Below are 26,837 nucleotides of genomic sequence, written 5' to 3' on the forward strand. Positions count from 1 at the left end.
GATGCTATATTCAGTTAAATCAAATGCAAAATGTTACAGACTTTTTAGAATATAATGTGAATTTAAGTGAAGGCAAGAGAAAAAAAGTGACCAACTGGTTTTAAAGGAGTTTTTTTAAAAAAGGAATGAGAAAAATTTGCTGCATAGACTGAAGAAAAATGTATAATTTTTCTCAAATGGATTGATTTTACAACAAGATGACCAAATTAGCCTATACATATATATCTTTCTTCCTGACGTGTTGTTAATCACTGTAGTTAATCAATCAGTGGATGTGGGTTATACAGTCTAGATTTCACTGACAAGTACATATAAAGAACTTACAGAGATTGGTTAAAAATGGCAGAGTAGAAGGACATGCGCTCACCCCCTCTTGTGAGAGCACCAGAATCACAAGTAACTGCTGAACAATCATTGACAGGAAGACACTGGAACTCACCAAGAAAGATACCCCACATCCAAAGACAAAGGAGAAGCCACAATGAGATGGTAGAAGGGCACAATCACAATAAAATCAAATCCTATAACTGCTGGGTGGGTGACTCACAAACTGGAGAACACTTATACCACAGAAGTCCACCCACTGGAGTGAAGGTTCTGAGCCACACGTTGGCCTTCGCAACCTGGGGATCCAGCAATGGGAGGAGGAATTCCTAGAGAATCAGACTTTGAAGGCTAGTGGGATTTGATTGCAGGACTTCGACAGGACTGGGGGAGACAGAGACTCCACTCTTGGAGGGCACACACAAAGTAGTGTGCACATCAGGACCCAGGGGGAAGGAACAGTGACCCCATAGGAGACTGAACGAGACCTACCTGCAAATGTTGGAGGGTCTCCTGCAAAGGCGGGGGGTGGCTGTGGCTCACCGCAGGGACAAGGACACTGGCAGCAGAAGTTCTGGGAAGTACTCCTTGGCAAGAGTCCTCCCGGAGTCCACCATTAACCCCACCAAAGAGCCTGTAGCCTCCAGTGCTGGGTCACCCAGACCAAATAACCAATGGGGAGGAAACTCAGCCCCACCCATCAGCAGACAAGCGGGTTAAAGTTTTACTGAGCTCTGCCCAACAGAGCAACACCGAGCTCTAGCTACCACCAGACCCTCCCATCAGGAAGCTTGCACAACCCTCTTAGATAGCCTCATCCACCAGAGGGCAGACAGTAGAAGCAAGAAGAACTACAATCTTGCAGCCTGTCAGGAAGAACTACAGTCCTGCAGCCTGTGGAAGGAAAACCATATTCACAGAAAGACAGACAAAATGAAAAGAAAGAGGACTGTGTACCAGATGAAGGAACAAGATAAAACCCCAGAAAAACAACTAAATGAAGTGGAGATAGGCAACCTTCCAGAAAGAATTCAGAATAATGATAGTGAAGATGATCCAGGACCTCAGAAAAAGAATGGAGGCAAAGATCGAGAAGACGCAAGAAATGTTTAACAAAGACCTAGAAGAATTAAAGAACAAACACCTAGGAGAATTAAAGAACAAACAAACAGAGACGGACAATACAATGACTGAAATGAAGAATACACTAGACGGAATCAATAGCAGAATAACAGGCAGAAGAACAGATAAGGGACCTGGAAGACAGAATGGTGGAATTCACTGCCACAGAACAGAATAAAGAAAAAAGAATGAAAAGAAATGAAGACAGCCTAAGAGACCTCTGGGACAACATTAAACACACCAACATTCACGTTATACGGGTCCCAGAAGGAGAAGAGAGAGAGAAAGGACCCAAGAAACTATTTGAAGCGATTATAGTCAAAAACTTCCCTAACATGGGAAAGGAAATAGCCACCCAAGTCCAGGAAGCACAGAGAGTCCCAGGCAGGGTAAACCCAAGAAGAAACATGCCAAGACACAGGGTAATCAAATTGACAAAAATCAAAGACAAAGAAAAGTTATTAAAAGCAACAAGGGAAAAATGACAAATAACATACAAGAGAACTCCCATAAGGTTAACAGCTTATTTCTCAGCAGAAACTGTACAAGCCAGAAGGGAGTGGCATGATATATTTAAAGTGATGAAAGGGAAGAACCTACAACCAAGACTACTCTACCCAGCAAGGATCTCATTCAGATTCAACAGAGAAATCAAAAGCTTTACAGACAAGCAAAAGCTAAGAGAATTCAGCACCACCAAACCAGCTCTACAACAAATGCTAAAGCAACTTCTCTAAGTGGGAAACACAAGGGAAGAAAAGGACCTACAAAAACAAACCCAAAACAATTAAGAAGATGGTCATAGGAACATACATATCAATAATTACCTTAAATGTGAATGGATTACATGTTCCAACCAAAAGACACAGGCTGCTAAATGGATACAAAAACAAGACCCTTATATATGCTGTCTACAAGAGACCCATTTCAAACCTAGGGACAGATACAGACTGAAAGTGAGGGGATGGAAAAAGATATTCCTTGAAGATGGCAATCACAAGAAAGCTGGAGTACCAATACTCATACCAGACAAAATAGACTTTAAAATAAAGAATGTTACAAGAGATAAGGAAGGACACTACATAATGATCAAGGGATCAATCCAAGGAGAAGATATAACAATTATAAATATATATGCACCCAACATAGGAGCACCTCAATACATAAGGCAAATGCTAACAGCTATAAAAGAGGAAATCGACAGTAACACAGTAATAGTGGGGGATTTTAACACCTCACTTACACCAATGGAATGTATACAATGGAATATTAGCCACAAAAAGGAATGAAATTGGATCATTTGTAGAGACATGGATGGACCTAGAGACTGTCATACAGAGTTAAGTAAGTCAGGAGAAAAACAAATGTCATATATTAACGCATATACGTGGAATCTAGAAAAATGGAACAGATGAACTGGTTTGCAAGGCAGAAATAGAGACACAGATGTAGAGAACAAACATATGGACACCAGGGGGGGAAAGCAGGGGGTTGGGAGGGAGGGATGAACTGGGAGATTGCGATTGACATGTATACACTAATATGTATACAATAGATAACTAATAAGGACCTGCTGTATAAAAATAAAATGAAATTCAAAACAAAAGAGCTTACTAATAAAAATGAAATGACTAACGAATAGGTGATTAGTTTATATAACACTAGATGTTCATGTATTTCTTGGTTTGTAAGTTTTCTGCAGGTTAACATGATTTTTCACTCCCTCAATATACTGCAAATTCCTGACTCAATGGGGACTGTAATTATTTATAACCATTATGTACAACCAAAATAGAAAGTACTTCATAATTACCTAACGCTCTCTCCAATGTCATTCAGAATTGTGCAAGTCCATTTCCTAGTACTTTCTCAAGAGTCTTCAGTTAAAATACAGTATGAAAATGAGGGAAGAGTCTAAGGGGCATTTCTCATGTAAGACAGCAAAGACACTTGACCACGATAGCCTCTTTCCAACATTAACAACTGGAATGCAGATCCTTTTCATTCAGAAGCTTTACTGATTACTGACTTATACTTGAAAAGGAACTAATGAAATTTCCTTTAGATACCTGAAGTAACACAATAAAGTTTCTTTTTTTTTCTCTTTTAATGTGTATTTTTGTAATGAAAAAATAGCTAAACTCACATTTTCCATTGTAATATCGTTTGAGACATTCATCAGATTCACACTTTTGTCGACAGCTACAATCCCAACTATTGAGTCTGGCTGCGTCACAGAGATCCTAAGAGAGACTCTCTCAGATGGTTCAGCATTGGCTTTACTCCAAAATAGCTGTATCTAAGAAAGGGAGAAAACAGGATTGATACATTACCCTTTTTCAAAGCATTTCTTACGTCTTACCAATAGCAGATCAATGACAAAATCTAGCAAAGATTCTACATTTGCCTTGGCCCGGGGACCATTCTAAAACCATACGCAAGCCTTCTCCAGGGAAAGGAGTAAAAAGAAACCTCAGCCCCACAGTGTTCGCCAGTCATGGAACCTCTCACTGTGGCATAAGTCAGAGTTTTCCTTCACTTCTCTACCCTTTCTCCACCTCCCACCCCACAGCCGCCAGCCAGTGCTGAAGAGAAGACGCTGGCGTGCGTGAAGAGGGCCAGTATCCAAGAGGGGAGACAGGAAAGAGGAAAGAAACTGCCCGTGCCTGCACACTGGTCGCCTGGACTCAGAAGTGAGTGCGTGCAAGTAAGAGCCCCGGGGACTCCCAGAACTGGCTGGGCTGGGCAGGGGTGTCTTTCCCCAGGACGAGGCCATCAGACCAACACCAGTCAGGCCCCATGCTCTGTGCCTCCATGGCTGCCTGAACTTCCTCTGTCATTACACTCAGCAAAGCACAGTCCTACCTGTACTTCTTAAAGAGCATCCATCCTCTCATCCCGGCTGAACCCAATGGCTTTGTTATAAGGCCTCTTCCTACTAGGAATGTTCATCTTGCCCAGCTCTAATTCAACAATCCCTCGCCCCAGTGACTGTACCACCTGATCAAGATGGCCTTAATGTCCCCCTCAGCTTGCCTGAACTTTAGAAACAGGCTTCTTCCTGACATTCAGCACCCAATTTCCCTTTTCTTAAAAAATTTGCAATTGTTCATGTTTCCTCTGTCCCTTTGAGATGTAAATCTTCTCCCGGCTTCCTGCCCATTTTACCAGCAGGAATGTCTCTCTCAAAGACCTGGGAGCCATCCTTTTGAAGTGTAATCATCAAGAAAGAGCCCTGATTGATCTCCCAGTCTCTGTAGATGAATAGGAGCCTAACTTATAAACGCCGGTTACCAAACACAGATGGCCTAATCACCCTGACCAATCCCTCCCCCTGGGTCTTCCAGTACTTTTCCATTAACTCACACCAGTGCTTAGAAACCCTCCTGCCTTTCATTTCAGTGGAGTTGAGTTCAGTCTCTCTCCCCTGTTGCAAACGTCTTGAACAAAGTCTTCCTTGCCTGTTTAACTTGTCCGATGCCCTCTTTCTTTCACATGCCTCTTGAGCCATTGTATCTAGTTTACTCTTCTCCACTTATACCTTAAACAGGGGGTAAGGAGGAACCTCATATGCAAACTCTGCACTTCTCGTTCTTGATTCTACATGTCAGTGACCCCCTGGCTCCAACCTGCACTTCTGTGTGGATGATTTTGAAAACTACATCTCCTGCCCCTTCCACATCTCATTCATTTATTCCACAGTCATTACGGAACATCAACAGAGATTCATTAATGTTCTTGTGTTGAAACATATTTTATTTCCAAATATGCGATTTCTTTCAGAGTAAATGTGGTAAACATTATCATATAAAAATTGAAGACTTATCTTTGCAAACACAACCGAAACTAATTTCTTATCTCTCATATCTAAGAAATTTCTTGGAAGTTATTTATACGGTCTGCTTCCTCAAAGCCTTTACACAGCAACCTTTTTTTAGAACCTGCTCTCACTTTCAGAGATGTGCGCCTCCATGTGTAAGCCTTACTCCTACTTTAAAATTCACCTTTCTCAGGGGATTAATGGAGTCACTAGAAGTCAAAAATTGTGCTCTGAAACTGACAGAATACGGCACTGTCTTTTAAAAAATTCTTTTCATAAGACAGAAAATAGAAGTTTGTATTATATTTTGACAGTCAAAGTTAGAGTTAACAGCTCTCTATAAAAAAGGCATGGATGACAACTGTTACTTCTTAAAATTTTAACAAATTCAGGGGGAAAATGCTACCAGAAGAACTGTACTCTGCAAATCACTACTTTAAAATAATTATTATCGGGGACTTCCCTGGTGGTGCAGTGGATAAGACTCTGCGCTCCCAATGCAGGGGGCCCGGGTTCGATCCCTGGTCAGGGAACTAGATCCCACACGCATGCTGCAACTAAGAGTTAGCATGCCACAACTAAAGAGCCCATGTGCTGCAACTAAGAAGCCAGCGAGCCACAACTAACGAGCCCTGGAGCTGCAACCAAGGAGCCCACCTGCCACAACTAAGACCCGGCACAACCAAATAAATAAATAAATATAATAGTAATAATAATAATGACTATTTTGCTTCAGAGGTCCTGAAACGGCATCAGCCTTTAGTGAGAACAATGGCTCATTTTAATATGTATGAGATAATTGAACTCCACCTGTCAATCTTGCAATCTGGTTACTTCTCAGAGTTGGGGCCCAGGAGTGTTTCCTACACAAGCTACACACCTTAGGTTATAAAAATCACTGCTCTGTGTGGAGACAAATCTCCACAGAGATCTCCACATGCAAAGCAGCCAAGCTCATTGTAAATTTGTCCTGGGTTAGTTTCCAGACTGATGAAATGGATCAACCGAAGCCCAGCTCTCCTTCCACACATCACTGCAGATGCCTCACTGCCTCCTACACCCCTCACTTCACTCCCACACAAATAGCAACACCACACATATATTGCCATTGGAATTCCATGCCAGAGCAATATTGACTCCACCATTTGGGAAATCCTGAAAGAGCATGGATTTGAATTAAAGTCTTAAAGCCAAGACCCAGGACTTATAAAGAAGACGCACAGTGTCCAATAATTCCACAGGTGAAAACAGATACACAGTAATTAAATATGAAGAGATTTATCCATAGTTCTAGAAATGAATATAAATTTCTAACCAATTTGGTTTCATGACACTTTTCTAAAGAAATATTACATTTCTCAGACTTTACTAATATGAAGTTTTCTTTTAAACATCATTACCTTAAATCTTACCTTATTTTTAAAAACAAGCTGAACAGGAACTTTCAGAACATCATTTATAATTTCCCCATCATCTTCAATATAATACACAATAATACAGGCTTTTGGAGCCCAAGAATTTTCTGGTGTTAAGGAAAAAGTTGTTGAATTTTGCTTGCCTACAGCCACTAACTGTCCCCTGGACACTACCTGAAAAGAAGAGTACATGAGTTTTACTTTATGCTAAAGCTAGTGAGAATCTCAATGGCAGCTATGTTTATCATAATTTTAAGCAAACATACAAATTCTTGACTTAAAGCAACTTCAAATCCTTTTTGAACACACACACAAAAATCAACCTCCCTGACCAACACAGAGAGTACACGCTGGTAATTAGAAAAGGAAAAGATAAAGCAACCGTAATTGAGCCAACAGCAGCCTGATGGTCAAGAATCTATTTCTGAGTGGAAGGAATGCAGAGCATCACTGAGAGAGCTAGATTAGCAAAACTACAATTTATGGGGAGCATTTTTATTTGTTTTTGTTTTCCTTATGTTTCATAATTTTCTATAATGAACATATGTGGCTTATCTCATAGAATTTGAAATTTTAAACATAATGCAAGATTTCATTATCTATCTTAAACTGGAAATGCAAATATGGGTGAAGAAAGAAAAACAGAGTTTGATTTCAATATAAAAAGGACAGCTTAAAAAGGTGTGAGGCTGATTTGTAGCAACATGGATGGACCTAGTATGATAATATACTAAGTGAAGTAAGTCAGAGAAATTCAAATACCATATGATATCACTTATATGTGGAATCTAAAATACGACACAATGAACATATCTACAAAACAGAAACAGACACACAGATACAGAGAACAGACTTGTGATTGTCAGTGGGGAGGGTAGAGGAGGGATGAATTGGGATTAGCAGATGCAAACTATATATATACAGGATGGATAAACAACAATGTCCTACTATATAGCACAGGGACCTATATTCAATGTCCTATAATAATCCATTGTGGCAAAGGAAAAAAAATGTAAAATTTTGCAAAGTAAATTTATATACAACTTAGACATAAAAAACTCTGTAAGAGGGACTTCCCTGGTGGCGCAGTGGTTAAGAATCCACCTGCCAATCCAGGGGACACGGGTTTAAGCCCTGGTCCAGGAAGATCTCATACGCTGCAGAGCTACTAAGCCCGTGTCCCACAACTACTGAGCCCGTGTGCCACAACTACTGAAGGCCTCATGCTTAGAGCCCGTGCTCTGCAACAAGAGAAGCCACCGCAGTGAGAAGCCCGTGCACTGCAACGAAGAGCAGCCACCACTTGACACAACTAGAGAAAGCCCGTGCACAGAAATGAAGACCCAACACAGCTTAAAAAAATAGAAAAAGTAAATAAATTTTTTAAAAAAAGAAAACTCTGTAAGAGGGACTTCCCTGGTGGCGCAGTGGTTAAGAATCTGCCTGCCAATGCAGGGGACATGGGTTCAAGCCCTGGTCCTGGAAGATCCCACATGCCACAGAGCAACTAACCCCAGGTGCCACAACTACTGAGCCCGCATGCCACAACTACTGAAGCCCACACACCTACAGCCCATGCTCCGCAACAAGAGAAGCCACCGCAATGAGAAGCCTGCGCACCGCAACGAAGAGTAGCCCCTGCTCACTGCAACTAGAGAAAGCCCGCGCCCAGCAACGAAGACCCAACGCAGCCAAAAATAAATAAATTTATAAAAGAAAAAAAGAAAACTCTGTAAGAACGTATATAAATATTACATATTGTGCATGTATAACATACAATACATTAAAATATAATAGTTTCTTTTAAGTGTGAGGCTGAATTTTAAAAATCAGTAAGTTCAGTTTAAAATTAAGGTAGACATTACTTCAGACAGTTCTACAATAGATCATAAATTTAGATTCTGTAAGAGATTACCATATAGCTAAACTCCTTCAACTGCTTGTTGCCACTGAGCACCAACTCAAAAGCTGATCCCACCTAGAAAAAAAATACTTTAATTAATATAGACATATCAGTGGCAAGACAGTCCAAATATAATTAACAAGTGATTGTAATCATTACCTTTATATTTTCATCTCTTGTTCTTAGCTGGATGTACGTTTTACTAGGAGATTTAAACATATCATGAACAGCCATGCTACTCACAGTATCAAGAAAAGAGGCCTATAACAAAAGAAAAGGCAACCATAAAGTTTCATCTTTAGAAACACCTTGATAAAGGATGTTACCTGCTGGACAATCACTGAAAGGCAAATTCACTTTCACTTTTCTTCACGCAGGAAACAATACATTCCCCAGACATTGGATCTTCATCATTTTACAGCTTATACTATAAAGAGAGTGATAGCTGTAAACATGTAAAATGGTCTTCATCGTCATAATCTAAGAGGAAAAAAGTCCTAGCTTATTTCCAGAACAAAGGTGTATTATCAGGAAACAGTGTGAGAAGAAAGAAGGAAATGGAAAAGGAATCCTTTCCTCTCCCCACAATACAAAACTCAACAGAACTCAACTGTAAGCAAGAAATCATATCAGCTCACTCAATCTACCACTGGTGAGAGAAAAACTCAGAGGCCACACTGTGACAGGGCTGAGTGACCACGAGAAAGGGAGAGGGAACGGCTGGGGGTCTCAGTTCAGCAAAGGAGTGTGAATGTAAAAAATATATTCCCTCTGATCTCAGCTCCTGCCAAAACACCATTTCAAATGATTGAAAATCACCTAGACTGGGAGTCTGGGGGCTTCTCCATCATATCTTTGGATCACTATTTTACTTTGCTCTTCAAAATGAATTTACAAGGAAGCATTCAGTCTAATTCTCAGCTACTGTCATTAAATCACTTTTTCACCCTTTCCCCCATTCTTTTAAAATAAAAATGTGTCCACTTCCTGTGTACCAAAGTGACCTCCCAACAGGTTGACTGCCTACCACAAGATGACAATTTTAAGTTTGCTGCAGTAACATAATGATGGGAAACAGATGGCACCTTCAACTGTAGCTCGCTGGAATCATCCAGGATTGGGAATTCAATCTTGAAGATTCCATTTGGGGGGACAGTATGATTTGCGATCTGGAGAGCCCCTTCCTGATTTCTGCCATCCCATCTGCTCCAGTACTCGGTATAGTTTCTCTGCGTCACCGTTATGACTACATTATTTCTTCTTTCTTCAGGAGTCAGTTGATTGCCATCAGAACGGGCTACCTTCACCTAATTGTCAGAAGAAAACATTTTGAAATCAGGTAAACAAGAGAAGCAAAGGATTCAAGTTTAGTTGAATCCAGTTTCCATCTGTGCTGTTCCCATGAAACTGAACTCTCAAATATCATCGGCAGCCCCCTGACTTCCAGGTTCAGGGGTCTTTCCTGGCGGCCTCCCCTCCCGTCTGGCTGTTATGGCTCCTGTCGCCTTCCACGGCTCCACAATAACCTCTTGCACTGCATACCCCTCTTCCTACATCCTCTCAGGGTCCTTTTTTATCCCCCCTTCCCTCTTCCTAAATGTGGGAATTTGTCAAAGCCTCATTAGCACTTACCCTCAAAGGTCTCAGCACTCCTGCTGCCATCCTGACCTGGCTCTGGAGCTCATACTCAACACCTCCAACCCCCTGCAGGAAATTTCTACTTGTACATCCCTGTCATCTCAAATTCAGTACATCTAAAGGTGAGAAACCGTCTCGCCTTTCCTATTTTTGCTAATCCCACAGTTCCGTCAGACTTAACATCTCTGAATTTCCCTTCCTTCTCCCCACCTTCCAAATCCAATGCACACGGAGTCTTAGATCTCTTACATGCTCTCCACCCGTAGTCAGCAGCGCAAGCCTCCTGCTGGCCTCATGCCCGGGCTGCTGCCCCCTCCTGCACACAGACCCCACCAGTCCCCCTGGAGCGCTGCTTTCGCCACACCCCTCCCACGTTCATAAGGTACCAAGATCTTCACTGCTTAGAGCATGTGAGACATGGAGGACCCTCTGCAATCCCCAAGCTTCGCCTCCTGCTTCCTCTCTGACCGCTCCTGGACACGAGCTCTCTGCTGTCACTGCCCCGGTCCAGTCACTGTCACCTGAAGGCACCCTGGCTTGCCAGCCAAAGCTCTCGCCTTGTGTAGACGTCTCAGCTCATCTCGTTCCCCACCCACACGTCCAAACACTGAAAATGCTGCAGATCTTGTAACAAATAGCCTAAATCTTCCGCTTCTCCATAAAGCATCCCTGAGTGACCCCCATCCCTGTCCTACAGCCAGTTCCTCCTCCCAGAACTCTCTTTGTTTCCCTCTATTCATTTGCAAGTTACCATTTGCAGATTCCTGGGGGTTTTCTTAACTACCTTTTCAAGCTGTCTAAATTATAAGATTATTAAAATCAGAAGCTATCTAAAACTTTTTTTTTCACTAGATCACTGGTTTATTGTAAAAAGATATTGAGCAAGATGGAAGAGATGTTTAGGGCAGGGTACCAGGACAGGCCCTCTCTGAGCGCATCCCTGCCCCCACATCTCCACATAGCCACCAACCTAGAAACTCTAAAACTTCCCTTGATCTATTCAACAAGAAGTGACCCTCCTTTCTTTAAAGTAGGGGTCAGAAGACTATGACAGGCAGGGGGGCCAAATCCAGTCTCTTTGGAAGTAAGTTTTTATTGGAACGTGACCACCCTCGCTTGGTTACCAAGGGGATGTGGCTGCTTTCATGCTACAGTGTCAGAGTCACACAGTTGTGACTGAGACCATATGGCCCTCAAAGCTCAAAATATATACTATCTAGCCCTTTGCAGACAAAGTTTGCCAACACCTGTTTTAAATCCCTACAGAAATGTGTTCATGACACTGATTTATCCTGCCTTGAATTACAGTTATGTGTATATTTTCTCGTCACCATCACAAACACTGTGACTCCAGGGCAGAGACTGGGTCCTTCTTAGGTCTGTAAGCCCCACTTATTGACTCTGTCAATAAATGTTAATTCAGTATTCTCTCAAAAACTTGAATAGATTAGTTGATACTTTTTAATGCTACATCTTTGCTAGGACTAAAATCAGTCATTATAAAAATCAAACTGAAATTGAAATTTTTTGACTACCATCTAATTCCTTCAATTAATTTACAAAAACTTCAATGTTGCAATTCAAATCTAACTTGAATTACTTATTAAATATATTTTGAGGAAATATTTTTTGGAAATTACTTTTTTAAATAAATTAGATAAAGGTCATTTGGAAACAATTCTGTGTGCCTCATATATCAAAAGAGGAAAAGTAATCTACCTATCTTGGGCTTAAATTTTTTGAAAAGCATTGAAAGTACTATTTCCCATTCTGTTTCACTAAACTGAACTTACTGCTTTAGACAATTAATAAATATGCCAACTTACAGTGGCTGTGAAGTTGAGAGATGGCTTTAAGACAGTAGCATAATCAAAAAATTCAATCATGTAATCGTGTTGCTTGAAAAATACATTGGAGCTTGCATTTCTTGAGATACCTGTTTTGGAAATTGCACCATTTAGAAAGTAAAAGTAATATATTACCAACAGCTTCTATCCACCAAATCTCTTCATCTGAGCTACTTCCCAAAGGGGTTGGGATATCAGGACACAGAAGCCTCTTTGGCTTGGCCACAAAGAGGACCATACATGTCCTCTGTGGATTCCTTCTGAGCACCATTAGTGTCCCCCAATCAATGACATGTGCACCAGAGATCAGGCCACTGACAGAATAGTCTTTTTGCACTTTCGGGGATTGGTGAAATCTATTAAAAAATAGCAACCAAAAGATCCAAGTAATTAACCTTTATTTTATTATTAAAAGAGAAAACTGTCTAGGAGCAGGTGAGATTTCAGAAGATGTTATTTAAAAAAATAAAAGGAGGATGGTTAGTCAGCTGAAAAGGTAGCTCTTCCATGTAGTTTTCAGTTTGAAAAAAAAAATAGAGATGGAAAAAATTATAAATACCTATCACAGGTGGTTGAAGTACATCCTTTCAAAGAAAATAAGTTTCCCCTTCATTACGAAAACATTCTGCAAGTTAGACTAACAGTCATGACAATCTCAGCATTAACTAGCATCCTTAGGCAACAGTGCCCTCAAATGAACGTACCAATTATAATAAGAGATGACAGAGCAGCACAACATAAATAGCTTTACCTTCACTTCAAAGTCTACAAACCTGTAAGTGATTCTGTCACTGTGGCTAAAATTTCTACCGGCCCAGGAGAAGACAGATTCATGTGTTCAGAAAGGCCATCCGAAGAATCCATTACCTTTTTCATCTCTTCATCGTTAAAAGAGAAGTTTGCAGATCCATTTATCTGTTTTGTTAAAAAATTTTCAATTTCATTCTTCACTTTAGCACTTCAAATTTTAGAAATAAAACCCAAACTAAGTCACAACAATACAATGGTTCTGTTTCCATTTTAATCATTTTTTTTAAAAAGGGTAAATTCTCATTTGTTCAATGATAGAAAGCTCTTGATTTTCTTATGCTCAACTTTTGGTTAATTCAGTATAAAATCTTATTTCTAGAGAAAGTACACTTACAGTTTTTCCCCATTACAAGTTATAAGATATCTGCAAAAGTTACCTTAAATGTTTTTGTAATATTTTTCTTCACACCCCAAAAGGATAAAGGTAAAAATGTAAGTGTTAGGTCTCCTTTCACTGGCTTCCCATATGTATACCTGAAAAATAATACACGAGGCCTAACTTAAAAGAATTATATTAAAAACATACTCTTACTACCAATTTCTAAAACTAAAACATAGTTAGGAATGTGTTTCATAAATGGTGATCCTTGATATTAAGTCTCCAAAATGAGAAGACTTTTAACTACAATACCTCAAAAACAGTTCATAATACTGTTACATAACACATAACAATACATAACACTTTACCCAGCCTCTGGAGACTCCGGAGAAAATCTGATCATAATTGGAAGTGACAGTTTCCCGTCAAAAGATTTTTAAAAGATTATGAAAATCTTTTGTTCTTAGAAATCTGTACTAGCCCATTAACTGCATGCCCAGGAGATTTTGTAGCTTTTGAATATTTTTAAATGTTAGTTGAAATTACATTCGCCGTGGCCCATTGCTGCACGTTCCAATATTAACCATCAGGGTTTATGAGACCGAACACGCCAGGGCACCAAATGTGCTCATGGCTATTAAAAATTCGCTTTTTGAAAGACAATTTAAAATAAGAGTAATTTGCTTATCCACAGCACTGAAATTATATTCCTGAATCAAATCTCTCTCTGTGGACTTGCATTCTATGTATTAATTTTATCCCCTCTCATGATGGGACAGTCTCTTCATGTAAAGGAGAGGCAATCTTTGGTAAACCATTTTACTGTCAGAAGGCCTTTTTTAAATGTGTTTCCTGGGTCCCTTCCATCTCTATTGTGAAATGCTCAACCAAACATGGAAGTTAATTTTGCTTTGTGCTCTATAAATCTGACAGTAAACTCCTGCTTCCATTGAATCCCTTAGTTGAACACAGAAAACAGCCCCTCGTCTGGATCAACTCAAGTCAAAAACCAATGATAAAATATAGCATATTCCAAATTAAAGAGAATAAAACAGTCCATCTTCAAATGCGCCACCCTCCCAAACAAAAATAGTAAAGTTAGTGGAAACCCCCAGTTAGCAACATCAGCATCAAATTCATTCATTCAAAAGAGTCCTCAAAACCTAACACTGCTGGTATCTTGTTAAAGACTAAATAAATGCATAAATAGAACACCAGAACATCATATTTTAAAATTTACATCACCCGATAGCACAGGGAGCTTGAGAATTCAAACATTATTTAAAGTATTCTCAGACACAAATATTTTTAATTTTAAGTGTGAAGTGGATTTAGCTTTGCAAGCCCCAAGCTGATTTATTTATAATAATCATGAAACAAGGATACTGACAGTTATTGTCCTAAATAGAATCTGGAAGCTTCTGTGATAAACTGATCATTCAGAAAATAATAGCTCAACAACTTTTTAAAAAGCAAATCGAAGATATTCTATGATAGTATCGTTAACAAAACAAGGATTTTTTTTTCAGAAAACCACAGCACAATAGGTTTACAAAATGATACCTAAAAAAAGTGAACCTATCATTATAATTCATGTTTCTCCCCACCATTTTATTCCATGTCATTTCCAGGATGCACATCTCTCAATTCATCAAATAGTAACTACATTTTAATAAGCCTTAGATTATAAAAATAATATTTTAAAAATTCTATGGCCCACAAAAGCTATGGAAGTAACCAGATGTATGCCATGTTATTTTCTTTACATTCCTCTAAAACCTATTACGATGAGGGGAAAGAATCTACTATTTATTTTAATGAGGTGGGAATGGTGAGCAGACGTTCCCATCAAAGCTAATAAACAAATGCAGATTTTTATTCATCTCAGTTAAAGATTTCAAAACTAACATGAGAGCGTTAACCTTGCTCTCCAGGAAATTTCCAGTAATCTTCTGCACAGTCACTATGCCTTCATGGGACAGATGGCTACTAGCAAAAGTAACCAAAATTGTTATCATCTACTCATAGAGATGACCATAACAGCTAATACGAAATATTTAAAATCATATCTATAACTTAATAACAACCATCCAAGTGATAAGACAACAGAATTCATCTCTCAAAGTACACCCAAAGAACAACTGGATTTCAAGTCCTCCTCTTTACCCCCAATTCCATGACAAGACCAAAACTATTGCCCATACACCTTAATTTGGTTCACTCAAAATAACAAGCTTTTGATTGCGTATGGAGGACTCTGCTTTGCTACACACAGCTTGAAACTGAAATCTTAGGAGTTAGTTGCTTATCCATTTGTTCTTTCCATAAGCATTTATTGGAAGCCCACTCCATGAGTGGCACTGTGCTAGGCACCAAGGTGCAGCAGTAACCACGACACAGACACAACCTCAAAAAGGTGGACTAGCCATGTTTTTAGTGCTTTGAGAGCTATAGGGATAGACGGTTAGGGGCAAGCAGCCACGCCTTGAAATTGCCTATGTAGAGGCGTCTTGGTCAGAAAAAGCATTCTGCATTCTTGGAAGCCCAAGTAAAATCTGGGAGGAGACTTTGGGAGGGTAGATGAGGGGCTGGGTGAGGTGTTTCAAAAGACATGAAGCTAGAAAAGAACTCTGTAAGATACACTAAAAAGTTTGAACTTCACCCTCAAAGCAATGGTCTGAAAGAAGAAGGCAGAAGGGGGTGGTGGGGGGTGGGGCTAGGGATGAGGTGGAGAAGAAAGAGAGAAGGCAGAGAAGGCTAACAAGAAGAGGAAACAAGATGTCTGGATGCAAAGTAGAGAGAAGATTGGATGTGGTAAAAATAGAGGCAGGAAAAAGTTTTAAGAAACTACAACCGTAGCTGAAGAGGTGACATTCCTGAATCAAGGAGGTGGCAGTGGAGAAAGGTAGATGGATTATTTGAGAGATATTAAGGAGAGAGAACCAACAGCACGGGAGGTTGACCGGCTATGGGGATTGAGGGAGTCAGACAAGCACAGCTGACTTCGGCTAAAGAGACAGTGCTGCAGTCCACCCAAGAGGGGGATGCAGAGAACCAGGTTTGGGGAAGATGACTGATTAAAATACCTGTGGGATATCCAGTGGGCAATGTCCAGTGGGCAGCAAGACATGGGGATCTGACTGTCAAGCTAGAAATGTGGGCTGGCGATACGGATTTAGGTTTCATCAAATTATAAACAGCAGAAGCCCTGGCCATGGAGAAGAAAACTCTGAGTAAATGTGTAAAAAAAGAAAAGAGAGACAAAGATGGAACTCTAAGGAACAAGAACGTTTACAACGTGATCAGAAGAGAGTTGTCTGCAAAGAGTCTCAAAGGAGCAGCCAGAGGGAAAGGAGAAAAACCAGAAAGGAAATGGGAGAGGACAGCAATGCCCAATGCCGCAAAGGGAGAAGAAAGTTGTAAAAGCCTAAGACAGTACACACAAGGTGAGGCAAGAAGGAGGTCTTTGTGCCGCGATGAAAGCAGTTTCCATATCGTGGTGCGGGAGGAAGGCACAACGCAGGGGGCTAAAGAATGAACAGGATGTGAAGAAGTGGAAAAGGCAGCTCAGACTCTTCAAAGAGGTGAGAGACAGGGCAGCAGTTAGAAGGAGGCATGAAGGTCTGGGAGGGTTCGTTTCCTTTAATGACAGAAACGTTTGAACGCAGAGTTAAAGAGCAAAACATTAAAAATACCAAATGGAAGAAATGAAGACACAGGTGAGGGCTTCCCTGGTGGCGCAGTGGTTGAGAGTCCACCTGCCGATGCTGGGGACGCGGGTTCATGCCCCGGTCCGGGAGGATCCCACATGCTGCGGAGCGGCTGGGCCCGTGAGCCATGGCCGCTGAGCCTGCACGTCCGGAGCCTGTGCTCCGCAACGGGAGAGGCCACAGCAGTGAGAGGCCCGCGTACCGCAAAAAAAAAAAAAAAAAAAAAAGACACAGGTGAGAGGGGAAGTGGGCCTGGGATTCTCCCGACAGAAGAGTGAATCCAAGGCCCAACTGGAAGGCTCAGCCTGAAGGGAGGAGAGACATAGACAGACCCTCACCATCATCACTTCCATCTTCTCTAGGACACAGTATTTATAGAATAGGTCTATTCCGATTTTTTTTTTTTTTTTTTTTTTTTGCGGAATGCAGGCCTCTCATTGCTGTGGCCTCTCCCGTTGCGGAGCACAGGCTCCGGACGTGCAGGCTCAGTGGCCATGGCACACGGGCCCAGCCACTCCGCGGCACGTGGGATCTTCCCGGACCGGGGCACGAACCCATGTCCCCTGCATCGGCAGGCGGACTCTCAACCACTGTGCCACCAGAGAAGCCCTATACCGATTTTCAGAGACTGAAAAAAGACCTTGCTAGTCAAAAGATTTCCTGAATCTGTTGCAAAGTTGTAAGTTATATCCACAATCTGAATAAAAACAGACCCTCCTGAAATGTACTGATAGGTCCAGAACTCATGAATGCTGGGGTGGAGGAGGCCTCTGGGGAAAGGGTCTCGGCCCTGTCGGGATCTGCTCATCTGAATTCACACACAGGATCTGCGCTGCCCTGGGACAGAACCACCTTACTTTGCTCCCAGAGAGGACATCATCCCTAGGCAACTGAAGCCTGAAGGAAAAAGATTTAATAGGAAGGAAATACGCGGAACAGACTACAGGCAGACCTCGTTTTACTGTGCTTTGCTTTATTGCACTTCACAGATACTGTGTTTTTTACAAATTGAAGGTTTGTGGCAATCTTGCAATGAGCAAGTCTACTGATGCCCTTTTTCCAAGAGCATTTGCTCACTTCATGTCTCTGTAACACATTTTGGTAATTCTCACAATATTTCAAGCTTTTTCATTACTATTATATTTGCTGTGGTGATCTGTGATCAGCAATCTTTGAGTTTACTATTGCAAAAAAAAATGACAGTTCACTAAAGGCTCAGATGGTGGTGAGCCTTTTTTAGGAATAAAGTATTTTCTAATCACTGTAGGGACATTGGTTTTTTAGACATAATGCTATTGAAGCCGAGCAGGACCCTGTGGGACTCCTGGGCACAAAAGCCTTTCTGTGGTCCCTTCACTGAGTTCCAAAGGACAGGTTCAAACAGTTGCTAATCCGGGAAGGGAGGGGATGCTGAGACAAGGGAGAAGCAGCCAAGAAACAACAGTGCAGCCTTGGGGCAGGGTCCTGGTTCCCCCGCAAAGGATACACATAACAGCATCTTTGAGCTCTTCTGCAGAACTGAAACCCCCAGCAAATGGAAGATGTTAAGTACTCGATGAAGCACGCTTCATTCCAGAGAAGGTCACAGTTCGCCCATCATCACATGATGCCAGATGATCCCTGCATTGAAGGAATGCAAGCCCTGCATGCCCCCGATCCTTTTCAGCAACCCCACCCCTTGACTATAAAACTCCTCACAAACGCCCCTGGGTTCGGACACACAGTTCTGAGGGCATTAGCCCACTGTGACACCCTTTGCCTGGCAAAGGAATAAAGCTATTCTTTTTTAGTTCACCCATAACTCTGTCTTTGAGAATTAATTCGGTGTCGGGGCACAGAGGCCGGATTCGGCTTCACTACTGCACACTTAATAGACGACAATCTAGTATAAACATAACTTCTATACACATTGGAAAACCGAAAATATTTCACGTGACTCTCTTTATTGCAATATTTTCTTTATTGCGGTGGTCTGGGACTGAACCCACAATCTCCAAGGTATGCCTATACTATGAGAACTAGCCAGGTCTGAGAACTTTAACTGGCAACAATTGTCTCCCTACCTAGAACAGACAAACCAAACGCTAAGATGGGCTTTCTGATGTGTCTAGGCTAACGTCCCCAGTCACTTAATCAAACACTCTAGGTGTCAAGGTGAAGGTACTTCATAGATGTGATTAAAGTCTATAGTTGGTTGATTTTAAGTAGAGGAGATTATCCTAGATCATCTGATCGACCTGACCTAATCAGTTGAAAAGCCTTAATGCAGAGCTGAGAATTCCCTGAAGAGGAAGAAATTCTGCCTGTGGACAGAAACGTCAGCCCCTACCTGAGAGCTCTAGCTGCCCCTCCTGACAACCTGCCCTACAGATTTTGGATTTGCCTAGTTAGTCCCCCCAGTCAAATAAGCCAACTCCTTGCAGTAAATCTCTTAATATATGCCTCCTGCTGCTTCTACTTCTCTGGCTATAGCTCGACTGATACACATACTAAAGAAAATGATGAGAACACAACGTGTTGAGCGCTAAAGAACTGCCTGGGGACCGTCACAATTGCCATGTCATTCTCAGCCATTAGCATCTCAAAGGGGCTCCACAAATGAGAATCAGGATGAAACTGCAGGGTTGGTGGAAAGAGGCTGTCAATGTTTTTGCTTCAGGGGATCCACACCCCCTGAAAATGTACAATTAATTTCCTAGAGAGTTACCAGAGTTTAAGAACCACTGTTTTAACTGGTTATGCTAAATCCCTGGCACACCCCTGAAAACTAAATACCGAAAAAAAGAAGGTATCCACTTTCAACCTAATCCATGTGGACATTGATGGTTTATGCGGATTTGAAGTCACTAAGTTTTATAAGCATTAGTCAAAGAACTCAAAATAAAACGCAGACAGAATGCCTGACCTTCAGCTAAGATCAAGGGCAGGATAATAATTATGACAAAGCGGGCATTTATGTGTTTTCCAAACCATAAATTCAGCCACAGAACCCAAATTCACATTGTAAACTACCTCTTAGTTGAACTAACTTGGTCTACAAATGGTAGACACATTTTTGCCTTTATGTCACATGGGTGTCACATGATTTGTTTGCCAAAAGGATCTAAAGCAGGAGTCCTCAGACGTTTTGGTGCGTGGACTCACTGCCCATCGACTGCCACTGCCACAAACCCTCACCAGGAGAGGAATATCGTGGTGAGTGGTGAGATGGGGTCCAGTTTTTACCAGCTATTACAAATAAATTCTGAAGCTAAATAAATTTCACAAACCAAAGCACAGATATTGACACATCAAAAATAAATGCTACAGGGCTTCCCTGGTGGTGCAGTGGTTGAGAGTCCGCCTGCCGATGCAGGTGACGCGGGTTTGTGCCCTGGTCCGGGAAGATCCCACATGCCGCGGAGCGGCTGGGCCCATGAGCCATGGCTGCTGAGCCTGCGCGCCTGGAGCCTGTGCTCCGCAACGGGAGAGGCCACGGCAGTGGGAGGCCCGCGTACCACAAAATAAATAAATAAATAGAAAAAAATAAATGCTACAAGGCACACCCATCCTGGGGAAGGAAAGGCAAGCACCTCTCCATAAGGGCTGCGGAGGTCACGGGGAGTGTGCTGAGGTTTACTGGGGCCCACAGCAAGACCTCTGGTCTGGAAGAGGTGCAAGTGACACCAAGGAGGGACAGCTGATCAGGGAAAGGGCACCGCGATGCTCCATCAGGTCCTGGCCCCTTAGAGGATTAGGTCGGCACCCAGCCTGCAGGCTGCTCTCCTGAGGAGGCCTAGTCACCCAGGCCAACTCCAACCCACTGACAGGTCCCAGCCAAGGAGGGACGTGCGTCACAGGCGTCACCGCATCCAAGTCCTCTCAATCCCCAGGGGATGGGGAGGGACAAAAAGTTTTTTACAAATTTAAAATGCTACAAGAAACCGGTCCGGGAATTACTTGAGGGCAATCCCAGCCTATACATTTGAAAGCCAGTGGTCTGGAACTCTGAAGACGCTTTTTGCCTCAGCAAAACAAAATGCTGTGATGTTCGAGCCATTGGATCAAAATCATGAAAGCCACTAGACAGCAGTTACACGGGGCGGGGCTGGAAGTCCCTGTGTCCAAATGCTGAAATGGATGATGAATGTGGATCACTGACTCATCTGTGAATTGCAATAAGGCAACCAAACCCCTCCCCCAAGTCTCAACCTCCATTATTGACAGCTGAATGAGGACTAAATAAAGATAAAGCTTTTTTTCAATCTGGTACAATCTATCAGGTAAATCCCTTGACTAGTCTTAGAAAGACACTAGCCTATGGGGAATATTTTAGGACTGGATCAGCTTGGAAGCAGAGACATGGGTGTAAAGACCTGTGCAGACATGTTCCGTGCTTAATTATTTATTATAAACATTTGTTTCCTGCCCATTGGGGTATTTTAATAAGCAATATATTGTGCTAATGTTCTGGAGTATATAATGAGCTCTTTGTCATACAGTTTCAGAACAGTTTATAGTCATAGAAAGCAATATGATACTTACTTTGCTGTGACGGTACCATTTAAACTCACAGAATTTAAAGAACAGTATAATGGTGTCTGCAAAGTGACTTCAAATTTTGGTAATACTGGAAAAGAAAAGCAACATATTTTAAACAATCCATTTACCTCTCATTTTACAACTTAATAAACTAGAGAACAGAACTGCTTTAAAGGAGTTGATAAATGGTACTATTTGAACTTAGATTCACTAGGTTCCAAATGCACATTAACACACAGATAAAAGTACTTCATTCCACTCAAAATCAGAAACCCTACAAGGCTGGTAACTAGACAGCGATGGGGATGGGGGAGTTGCTATGGACACTCGGGTCTGTGAAGCCTCCCACCGGTAGAATCTAAATTGTATCCAGAGCCCTAGATGCAAAGCCATCTGAGTGCTAGAAGGCCAGGGTTTTCACTCACCTGTCAACCACCAGTGTGCACTTACTGCTTGTTAAAATACTTCCATATCTCATGATAAATAGCTACTTCTGAGCAGCCCCTTCCCTAGGACGTTTTTCCAGTTTGGTTACTAAGAGCACATCCTGAGACCCTAAGACTCTCCTTTTCCTTCAGGGGGACACACATGCAGTCACAGAGAATCCACGTCCTTTGAGACCACCAAAGGTAAATGCGGTGACAGTCTAACGTGATGGATTACTACGAAGTTGTGTCCTAGGATTTCTGGTTAATAACTAAGGTATGGCTACAAAGTAATGATGCTTTTCTTGTGCAACAGGTACTGGTTCCCGAAGGTAATCCTAAAATTAGAAACCCCTACTTTGGTTGGCTTTATATAATTAGGCTATGAAATATTTTATAAATAGTAATATTATTTAATATAAAGCACCTCACTGGAGTAAAAAAAATTTCATTTCCTTCCAATCTATAGAAATATTCCTCTTCTCTAACTTCACTGACCAATGAAATAGATCCATCTCATAACAAGGCATCTCACCATTCAATTAACGCAAGAGAAGAATCAAGATGACCAATAAGTCAGCAGAACAGGACAGACCTCCAGCTCCAGGCTAAAGACCCCTGGAGTGCCAAGATGCTCTGAGGCCCGAGACCACTCCAGGACTCTGACCCTGCTCCAAGGTCCTGGCCACTCAGAGGTGGAATTTTCTTAGACCAAGGAAATTAAAATGTCCCCTCCTCAAACATCACAGGTTGGCAATCAATTGCCCCTCCACTACATACCCCCTTCAACAACATACAGCCACCCAGCACTGCCTCTATGTGAAATAAAAATAGCCTATAAAAGCTTCAGCCACCTCTGATTTATTCCTCTAGATCGGGGCTGTCCAAAAGAAACAAAATGTGAGCCACATGGTGTAGTTTTTAAATTTCTAGTAGCCACATTTAAAAAGGAAAAAGAAGCAGGTGAAATTAATTTTTGTAATATTTTACCTAAAGCCATATATCCAAAATATTATCATTTCAACATGTAATCAATACAAATAATTATTATTAATGAGCTATTTTTCTTTCTTTTTTTATACCGTCTTCAAAATTTGGCATTCTACATGCTTAGAGCACATCTCCATTTAGACCAGCCATATTTCAAGTGCTCAGCAGCCAACGTGGTGAGTGACCCCTGAACCAGACAACACAGTTCCAGATTGGGGGTCAGTAAACAATGACCAGCATGAGCTAAGAATAGGTTTTGCATTTCCAATTGGTTGGAAACAATCAAAAGAAGACTATTTCACGACATGGGAAAATTATATGAAATCCAAATTTCCACGTCCATAAATAAAACTGCATTGGATCACAACCACTTTCACTTACATATTGTCTATGGCTGCTTCGTGCTACAACAGCCAAGTTGAGTAGTTAAGACAGAGCCGTATGGCCCACAGAGCAAAAAGGTTTACTATCTGGCAATTAACAGGAAAAAGCTTTGCTGCTCCCTGTTCTAGGTGATCATGAGGCTGAACTGTGACAGTGCTGTATGAGATGCATGGACCAGAGCCACAAAGGTGCAAGCAAATGACTTTCCAGAATTTCTTTTGCCTGAATGAAACACAATCTCAAAAAGTAACACAAATCCGATGAAAAAGCTGTGTGCAACCTCAAAACAGCTGTTCAAAGTACAACTAATAGTGGGGTCCTATGCCTTCACTCTCCGATTTCCTTCCTCTCCATCCACCAACAAAACACTTGGGTCGCACATTGCTTACACCTACATGTTTCCAAATGCGATATTACAAATGTGGCACCTGCAGGAAGAGGATTTACCCAAGTTAAACCCTGTCTTCACCAGTGCTGACCAAGTGAAAGATATGGGAAATGACTGTGGTTATGCTTTAAAAAAAAACACCGTACAAAATTTTAAATATGTTATGATCACAACAAAGTAGAAAAACCGAATAACTATACATACGAAAGAGCAGGATAATGGGACTACAGCCAATCTTATTCCTACTTCACTCTTTATAAAGAAAAAATGTTCAGACCTATAGGAAATACTAGGATTTTACCTGGTAAAAATCCATTGGGATTTTTACTTTAAATAATACATCTCTTAGAAATTTCTCTTATCTCTGTGGAAAGTAATAAATGTGTTTTCCATCAAAATAAGTTGAAGAACTCTTACCATATTCTGAAACCTGAAATGACTGATAATATGTCTGGTCCTATTGGGAAGAAGAAAAAAAAGACAAGAAAATATATGAGTTCTTATTTAATTACTTTGCTTGCTTACTTACCTCACAAAAACATTTAGAAAACATTTTTAATTACATTTATAATTATTTAACGAGCAAAACAATTTATTTTAACTTTGCAGAAGTTTATTTTTAGTTATCTGCAACATGAAGTCTGTGAATTTCATGACTTTTTTTTAACAATCCACTAACATAAAAAGGTGACTTGTCTCTTTAATTCACTGCAGGTCATTGAAACAAACCACTTAACCTGACTTCCCTCATTTGTGAAATGAGAACAAGATTAAATTAGATAATTTAGGAATTTATCAAGCAAGGATAACACATGTCAAACTAACAGGAAATGACTTCAAATTTGGTTTGTCTATCCCTATCAAAGCAAACCAATGAAGAATATATAAAATAGTCAAGGATGCAAAATCATCATGGACCAACACCCTTTATCTTCCTAATTCCTTGAAGTATTTTCTACTGTAATCCTTAAATCAGTACACTCTACCCTACTTTAACAGATATTGTTAATTATTTCCCTTTCCAGTATCAACAAGAAAACGTGTGGCCTAGAATATCTTTTTTTTCCAACTCCTCATATTTCTATTTCTCCGTTCCTAATCATAGGTAACACATTAAATAGAACTACTTCAAGATAGCTAAGAAATTCCACCAATGAAATGTGTATTCCAATTCTGATTCCCTAAGTTTATCAAAGCAAATACACAGATGCAGCTACAAGATATTGGCTTTTTTTTAAATCATATTTGTTTAACCTAAAGTAACTGTACATCACCTAAATGAACATGATAGTATAAATCAACTATACCTCAATAAAAAGTAAATAAAATTTTAATAAATAAATAAACTGTACACCAGCAAACTATTTTTTAATCCTAAAAGAAGGATACAGTTCATTTCAAAGTATAAGACAAATATAACTACTTATATGCCAACAAAATAATTGTCTAAAACTTGGCTTCAGTGTTGTCGTTTAAAGTAGACCCCAAAGAAATTGTGTTGATCAGTCTTTAAGAATCTCCACATTTGTCACTTCTATCTTAAAGTGTTTTCATGTCATATAAAGGAATGTTATAAATTACATGTCTTTGATTCATTTATAAGTTCTGATTTGTCATCCTCAAAAATCAAATCAAGAAGGCAATCTACCTTTAATACCTGTTTTACTGATAACATAAGAATTCTAGTCTTGGGACTTCCCTGGTGGTCCAGTGGTTAAGAATCCGCCTTCCAATGCAGGGGACGCAGGTTCAACCCCTGGTCGGGGAGCTAAGACCCCACATGCCACAGGCTAAGTAAGCCCATGCACCGCAACTACTGAGCCCGTGTGCTCTGGAGCCCGCGCATGACAACAAAAAGATGCCACAACTAAGACCCTACGCAACCTAATAAATAAATCAATAAAAATAAAATAAATATTAAAAAAAAGAATCCTAGTCTTTAAGTTACTTTTTGCTTTACAACTGAGGTAAAGCACAGGTAAGGCTGTGGAACAATTTAACAACGATGATGTCTGTTCGTCAAGTTAAGTTCATATAGCAAACATCAAGTGAGTACTACAGGTAAAACACCATGTGAGGCTCTGTAAAGGTTAATTACAGTCCTCAGCATCAGAAGTTCAGTCTAGAGATGGAGCAGACACAGTCCAGTGCAATACTGCAAGGCTGACAGTGCCCTGGAGTTTCATGCACTGTGCTTCTGCTCTCACTCTCCCCTATGCCTGACTTACACTCACTTCCACATCTGCCCACCTTCCAAGACTTGGCTCAAATATTACTGCTTCTCTGGATCCCCAATCTAAAAGTAATCTCTATGCCTCCATGCACTTTAGTCCTCCTTTCTTTGTCACTTTTCACCCTGTATCCTGAATATTTAGGTACATGGCTTACCTTGCTGCAAGTTCTTTGAGAGCCAGGTCCATGTTACACCATGTTTTTTTTGTTTTTTTTTTTTTTTTTTTACACCATGTTTTTATCTTTCATAGTTTATCCCTTGAGTTGCCAACCTAACAGACTGCCTGATACCAAAAAAGTTCTCAAATAACGTGTATTAGATTGAATAAAAAGTGCTAGCTTTGACAAACGTGGAAAATCAACTAATTTGTTTGGGCCTCCTTTAAACAGCCTTGAAACCAACTTTTAGGCAATTATTTAACAAACAAATAGTTACATTAGTTTACATTTGAAATCAATTCTCCCTTCCTGCCTCCTACGTTACCAGTCAGCCCTGACAATTCCTAGATTCTCCGTCTCCCTGGTTAGTCTCCTCCCCTTCATTCAGTCTGTAAACACTGTCACATCTTCTGTTCTCCTGGTACTCTTAGGTATCTTTCTGACTTGTTGCCTTAACGGTCCTTTCTTTCTGATCTTGAAAGGTTGGCCCTTTGCATCCTGACCCCAGCGCTCTTGATAAGTGAGCTCATCAACCCTCATGGTGGTAACTGTCATCTCTACGCTAAACACTCCTAACCCTTTATCTCTGGCCATCTCTCAAGCTGGCGATTCAGACTCAAATGCCCCTTCAGGACACCTCCACCTGAAGGTTCTACAGAACATCCTGGACTCCTTTATCTGGGTTCAGCCTCCACCAGGGACCTTTTCGTGATCGCCTCTCCCCGTGCTGGGTTAGAGCCCCTTCTCTCCCATAATACCCTGTGTATAACTCTATCACTTTACTTAACACAGTATACTACAATTATCTGCTTTGTGCCCATCACCAGAAA

The 26,837-nt window shown here is 40.9% G+C and overlaps 1 protein-coding gene across 3 annotated transcripts in view; it reads right to left on the minus strand.

Moving 5' to 3' along the window:
* Nucleotides 1-26,837, minus strand: part of CD109 (CD109 molecule) — a gene marked incomplete at its 5' end in the record, with an annotated part of 117,048 nt that overhangs the window by 44,756 nt on the left and 45,455 nt on the right. For all 3 annotated transcript variants that reach the window (XM_079716527.1, XM_079716526.1, XM_079716525.1), the window contains 10 exons: nt 3,593-3,745; nt 6,679-6,855; nt 8,597-8,659; nt 8,744-8,845; nt 9,670-9,891; nt 12,049-12,158; nt 12,843-12,984; nt 13,257-13,353; nt 21,433-21,517; nt 24,034-24,073. In XM_079716527.1, the coding sequence (XP_079572653.1) occupies nt 3,593-3,745; nt 6,679-6,855; nt 8,597-8,659; nt 8,744-8,845; nt 9,670-9,891; nt 12,049-12,158; nt 12,843-12,984; nt 13,257-13,353; nt 21,433-21,517; nt 24,034-24,073 (1,191 nt within the window). The remainder of the gene's footprint in view (nt 1-3,592; nt 3,746-6,678; nt 6,856-8,596; nt 8,660-8,743; nt 8,846-9,669; nt 9,892-12,048; nt 12,159-12,842; nt 12,985-13,256; nt 13,354-21,432; nt 21,518-24,033; nt 24,074-26,837) is intronic.

The sequence above is a fragment of the Hyperoodon ampullatus genome, assembly GCF_949752795.1.
Source record: "Hyperoodon ampullatus genome assembly, chromosome: 12".
NCBI classification, from domain to species: Eukaryota; Metazoa; Chordata; class Mammalia; order Artiodactyla; family Ziphiidae; genus Hyperoodon; species Hyperoodon ampullatus.